Genomic DNA, 2115 nt, shown 5'->3' on the forward strand with positions numbered 1-2115 from the left:
GCTGTTCTCTCCCTCTTCTCAATGTTTTCCTTTTATCTTATTCATCCCTCTTTCTTCTCCTCTAAGCTCTTCTTCTCTCTTCGCTACTCCACTTCTGTCCATTCCTCTCCTATGGATTAACGCGTCTATAGACCAGCATGTTAAAAACGAGATCAAAAGCGCTCGCTCCAACACGTCTCTTTGCACATCCACATCCCCGACGCTGACACCACAGCCCCAAATGCGCACGCTCACGAGTGGGGAATGTCTCAAAATGGTCTCGAATTGGTCTCCAAAAATGTCTCATGAGAATGAACTGAATACATCAAGTTATTCCCAACCGTTCTGTACAGAAAATGCTTTTGTGTCAAAAAGGAAATAGAAATGAGAGAATTAAAAGCCGACACATGCGAAAGTGTAAAAGGAGGCATTATCGCCCAACTCCACACAGTAACACCCCACAGACAGCACACACTCCACAGCTCATTAGTGGGTGGGCATTGCTGCTGCTAACTTAGGGCTGCAATCTCAATGTTTAACTATGTTTACAGGACACAGCGTACCTATTTGGTACATAATGTATATATGATGTGTATATAAATCCCTGGGTAGGTCCAGCCAATTTACCACGAGCACATTATGGAAATGGGTCTCAGAGGGTTAAACGATGTATTATTTATGCTCAGCTGAGTAAAGGAGTGGAAGAAGTGGAGTAAGCCTGCGTGCGTGGGGTTGATGGGAAGCGCAAGTGTGTGTGTGTGTGTGTGTGTGTGTGTGTGTGTGTGTGTGTGTGTGTGTGTGTGTGTGGGGGGCTTATGGGAAGCGCTAGTGTGTGTGTGTTTTCTAAGCAGTCTGAGGGCTGAGGGGAGCAGTCTGGGCTTATGGGACGCTGGTGTGTGTGTGTGTGTGTGTGTGTGTGTTTTCTAAGCAGTCTGGGGCTGGAGTGAGAGTGCCTGCGTGCATGCGGGGGTATGGGACGCTGTGTGTGTGTGTGTGTGTGTGTGTGTGTGTTTTCTAAGCAGTCTGAGGGCTGAGTGGAGAGTGCCTGCGTGTATGCGTGGGGTTTATGGGACGCGCTGGTGTGTGTGTGTGTGTGTGTGTGTGTGTGTGTGTTTTTCTAAGCAGTCTGAGGGCTGAGTGGAGAGTGCCTGCGTGTATGCATGGGGTTTATGGGAAGCGCTGGTGTCTTCTCAGCAGTCTGAGGGCTGAGGGCTGCTCTTGCTATTGAGGCATATAAACATTAATCCAACCACACCAGCCAGGCGGCATCCACGCAGTCTGTCGTGCCTTATCCCAAACAGGTGGAGCCTTACGCACCGGGAAAGTTCCAGAGCACACACACACACACACACACACACACACACACACACACACACACACACTCTAGCCCCCAAGACAAAGAAGCACAGCTACCCCCGACACAACACATGATAAGCCAGCCCAGTGTGTGTGTGTGTGTGCATGTGTGTTTGTGTGTGTGTGTGTGTGTGTTTGCCTAGGGCAGGTGGCATCAGTGAGCGTATGTGCGTATGAACTCAAATACCCAGCAGAGTCTAAAAACAAAAACAGTACGCACGGAAACAGACACACACACACACACACACACACACACACACACAAAGGAATGTGATCCCACAGACACGCTCCCTGTCCATCTCTCCATCCCTCTATCCCTCTCTCCATCCCTCTCTCTCTCCTTTCTTCCGACTCTCTCCGTTCTTTACCTTTTTCTTGGGCTCCCGCACCTTCTTCTTCTTCTTCTTCTTCTCCTCCTCCAAGGCGGTAAGGTCCAAGTCCGCCTTCTTCTTCAGCTGAGAGGCTGCGTGTGCCATGCCGAGACGCTAAGTGTGTGAGAGAGCGAGTGTGTGTGTGTGTGTGTGTGTGTGTGTGTGTGGATAGTTTATCCTCTCAGGTGTAGACCACTTCCAGCCGCAACGAGATTATTTACAAAAAGGAACGGGTTGTCCAAAAAAGACGCTGGTGCAGACGACTCCCTGGAAGACTTGCTCGGAGTGGACGGAAATAAAGACGGGAATAAAAGCCGGAAAGGAGGAGAGTTCTTCTATCCGTCTCTCACACGCACTGAGGTGCTCTCTCCATCACACACACTGGGAAAGCTTTAGAAAATCAATTTCA

General features: G+C 49.5%; 1 protein-coding gene across 1 annotated transcript in view; it reads right to left on the reverse strand.

Annotated features, from left to right (window-relative positions):
• ank3b (ankyrin 3b) overlaps window positions 1-1853 on the reverse strand; it is a 146241-nt gene extending 144388 nt beyond the window's left edge. Inside the window, 1 exon segment of the mRNA XM_048232654.1 lies at window positions 1704-1853. Coding sequence (XP_048088611.1) covers window positions 1704-1811 — 108 coding nt within the window. The 5' untranslated portion in view covers window positions 1812-1853.
• Between the last annotated feature and the right edge of the window lie 262 nt (window positions 1854-2115).

This window comes from Alosa alosa, chromosome 22 (assembly GCF_017589495.1).
Source record: "Alosa alosa isolate M-15738 ecotype Scorff River chromosome 22, AALO_Geno_1.1, whole genome shotgun sequence".
Lineage (NCBI taxonomy): Eukaryota > Metazoa > Chordata > Actinopteri > Clupeiformes > Clupeidae > Alosa > Alosa alosa.